Below are 3216 nucleotides of genomic sequence, written 5' to 3'. Positions count from 1 at the left end.
TAAATAAGATTACAGTTTACGCAACTCATATATCAGATGTTTTTTTTTATATTTTAAGTGGTCAAGCATTGTATTTTATTTACCCTTGTTCTTTTTTTTTCCTTACTATAATATTTGGTAGCTAAATTTTATTTTATTTCTAAGAATTTTTTGTTCAATTTACTGTCTAAACTTAATCTTTTGTCTCAATTTGATACTGAGTATTTTTTCCATATGGTAAAGTATCAAACTGACACATCACATAAAGGGTTGAAAATAAATAAAAAAAATTGTCAAGCTCGGGACTAATGTTGACAAAACAAAATTTAGGAATAAAATAATTTCCAAATTTAAGGACTAAAAGTTATATTATCCCAATAATGGGGTCATGGCAAAGGCCTTCCAATGGCCCATGCTCCGGTTTTCGACTGAACCACCCAAACCCAACCGAACTTGTCCTGTGAGCATAGCTATTTAATGATGTGATAGTAGTCAAAGCTTATTCTTTTATTATTCTCCTTCAAAGAACAATAGATCAAGTGACAAGAGCCTGAATCCTAGCCTCGTTGTCAGTTTCCCTGCACTAAGAGTCTAAGAGCACAGATCCAATTCAATCTTCCTCAAATTCCATATTCTCAGATCTTTAACGCCAAACAGATGCCGGGGAAGGCTGACGTGAGGCGGTCGGTGATGTTCCGGTCGGCGGTGTTCGTGGTGTTGCTGTGTGGTTTGAGTAATGTTCCGGCAGGTGACGCCATATGGTTGAATGTTCCTCAGACCGGAACTAAGTGTGTCTCCGAGGAAATCCAGAGCAACGTCGTCGTTTTGGCTGACTACGTCGTTGTTACCGAGGATCACGGTCACATACATACCATTTCTGTCAAGGTTCATTTCCGATTTTGCCCCTAGTTCCCAATTTCGATCTGTTAGGACAAGATTGTTAGGCTTTGACTAGTTTTGAATCGCTTTATTTATTCCTTTATTTTGACGAATGAATAATAACTAATATAGTTTTGAATTTCAGAAAAAAGTAGGAACAGTTCATAAATTTTAAATCAAATTAGATGCAATGGTTAGATTTGTTAATGTTGTGCTCGAAATAGCTTGTTTTCGATGTAGACGTAGGAATTATTTTGTTTTAGGGGAATTAATTTATCATTTTAGCTATGAGATGAAGAATTAGCAAATTATGGAAGAACCTGCATGGAGTTCTTGGATTAGAATCCATTGGTATTTAGATTGAACTATTGACTCGCTATCTCAAAGTTATTATTTGTGGAATAACCATTTGATTTTGAAAGGATGGAAATTTAGGGATGATATTGTAAATGTAATGAAGCCAACACTGAAGTTGTCCCTATATTTTCTGGAATTTGCTTCTTTATCCCAGATTTACTCTGTAGGATACTGTACCATGTTTCCAGACAGGTACTAGATCACTGCTGGCTCGGTAGTTTATCTTTGGGATAAATCAACATTTAGTCCCTAAATTTAGGAAAATTTTCCCAAATTGCTCCCTGAACTTTTTTTGGGTCCATGTTAATACTTTAATTTGGTAAGTTTTCCCATTTTAGTCCTTTAGATGACGTGACACTCTAATACTATGCCATATGACACAATCTTAGTGTGTCACGTCATCAAAATAACCAAATATCCAAGTTCAAGGACTAATGTGGACCCAAAAGTTCAGGGACCAAGTTGGGAAATGTTTCCAAGTTCATAGAGTAAATATGTCGCTTTACCCTTTATCTTTTCAATATGATCTGCATCTCTGAAATGGAAACTGTAAACACCAATGGTGACACCTCGTTTAGCGTAATTTACTTGCAGCAAACTTCTAACTCCCAATTTGTATTGTATAGGTGACATCCCCTTATGGGAACAATCTTCATCACAAGGAGAATGTGACCCATGGTCAATTTGCATTCACAACTCAGGAGGCTGGCAACTACCTAGCATGTTTCTGGTCCGAGGGCCATTACCAAGGACCTGGAGAACTTAGCGTCAACATTGACTGGAAAACTGGCATTGCAGCTAAAGACTGGGAGTCAGTGGCCAGAAAAGAAAAAATTGAGGTGAGAATTTTTTTTCTTTCCTAGTTTAATCATTCTTCGGGACTTCAGATTTAGAAGGGAAACCATGGGTATGAAATGGTTTGAAATTTTGGATTTACAGTCATTCTCCTAGTCCCAGTGTTGACTAAAATGTTGGTTCGAAATGATTTTTGAGATGGTTGAACTTGAGGATTTTTATTGCTGCTGGTATGAAGATCACCAAAGAGCTCTTTTATCACAAGATTGTGTTTTATGTAAACCACAAGCTATACCAATAAGCTTTTGCTCAAAAAGAATTTAGTATTTTTTTTTCATTTCATCTTTTTGCTCTGTAGAATTTGTCAGGCTAGGCAGATAGAATGATCATTTGCATGTCCAAAGCTAGGAACTATATATTGCTGAGTCTAACATTTTGAATGATCTTGGAATTCATTTGATAAGTTTTGTTGGTTTAACGACTTAATAAATTGGTTTCTGAAGAAATAAATGAATTGGACTACCAGATGAATATGGTATTATATTTAAATTGCAATTGAATGTTATCTCATATTCTTTTTTCGATACATTTCCCATCTATTATTCATTTGTGTTCCATTGCTTATTTACATATAGGGTGTTGAGCTCGAGCTGAGGAAACTCGAAGGTGCAGTGGAGGCCATTCACGAGAACTTACTCTATCTGAGGGACAGGTAATCTTGGGGCTTGCTCAAAGTTTAAGCTTGTTTTAAAAAGTAAGCTAACACCCTATGTGTGTGCCGCAGAGAAGCGGAAATGAGGGCTACAAGCGAGAACACAAACGCTAGAGTCACATGGTTCAGTGTCATGTCTTTGGGTATTTGCATTGCGGCTTCGAGTCTGCAAATTTGGTACTTGAAGCAATACTTTCAAAAGAAGAAGCTCATCTGAAGTTCTAAACACGTTGATTGGTAGGAGAGAAAATTCCAAAACTTGTTTTTCTTTTCTTTTCATGTATGTTCTCCAAGGAAAGTTTTGATAACTTTAAGATTACATTACAATACTATGATAATTGCTTTAGTTTCCGGACACTTCAATTATGCTGGATATAGGACTAGTGTTGTAATTTAACTGAACCTAGCCGAGTTCAAGCTCAATTTAGTTTTACTTTTGAAACTCAGATCGAATTTTTCGAGTTTGCGAAATTAGTTTTAGGTTATCATGTTCA

General features: G+C 36.0%; 1 protein-coding gene across 1 annotated transcript; it reads left to right on the top strand.

The window, feature by feature from the left end:
- Positions 1–531: 531 nt before the first annotated feature.
- LOC120197672 (transmembrane emp24 domain-containing protein p24delta3-like) lies at positions 532–2975 on the top strand. The gene is made up of 4 exons (XM_039199111.1): positions 532–864; positions 1842–2054; positions 2646–2722; positions 2795–2975. Exons 1-4 carry the CDS (start codon positions 637–639, stop codon positions 2937–2939), a joined length of 663 nt encoding a protein of 220 aa, XP_039055042.1. The 5' UTR covers positions 532–636; the 3' UTR covers positions 2940–2975.
- The last annotated feature ends 241 nt before the right edge of the window (positions 2976–3216 follow it).

The sequence above is a fragment of the Hibiscus syriacus genome, unplaced genomic scaffold (assembly GCF_006381635.1).
Source record: "Hibiscus syriacus cultivar Baekdansim isolate YM2019G1 unplaced genomic scaffold, ASM638163v2 tig00117048_pilon, whole genome shotgun sequence".
In the NCBI taxonomy this organism is placed as follows: domain Eukaryota; kingdom Viridiplantae; phylum Streptophyta; class Magnoliopsida; order Malvales; family Malvaceae; genus Hibiscus; species Hibiscus syriacus.
Note: the sequence above shows the minus strand (reverse complement) of the source record. Positions and strands in the feature narration are given on the sequence as shown.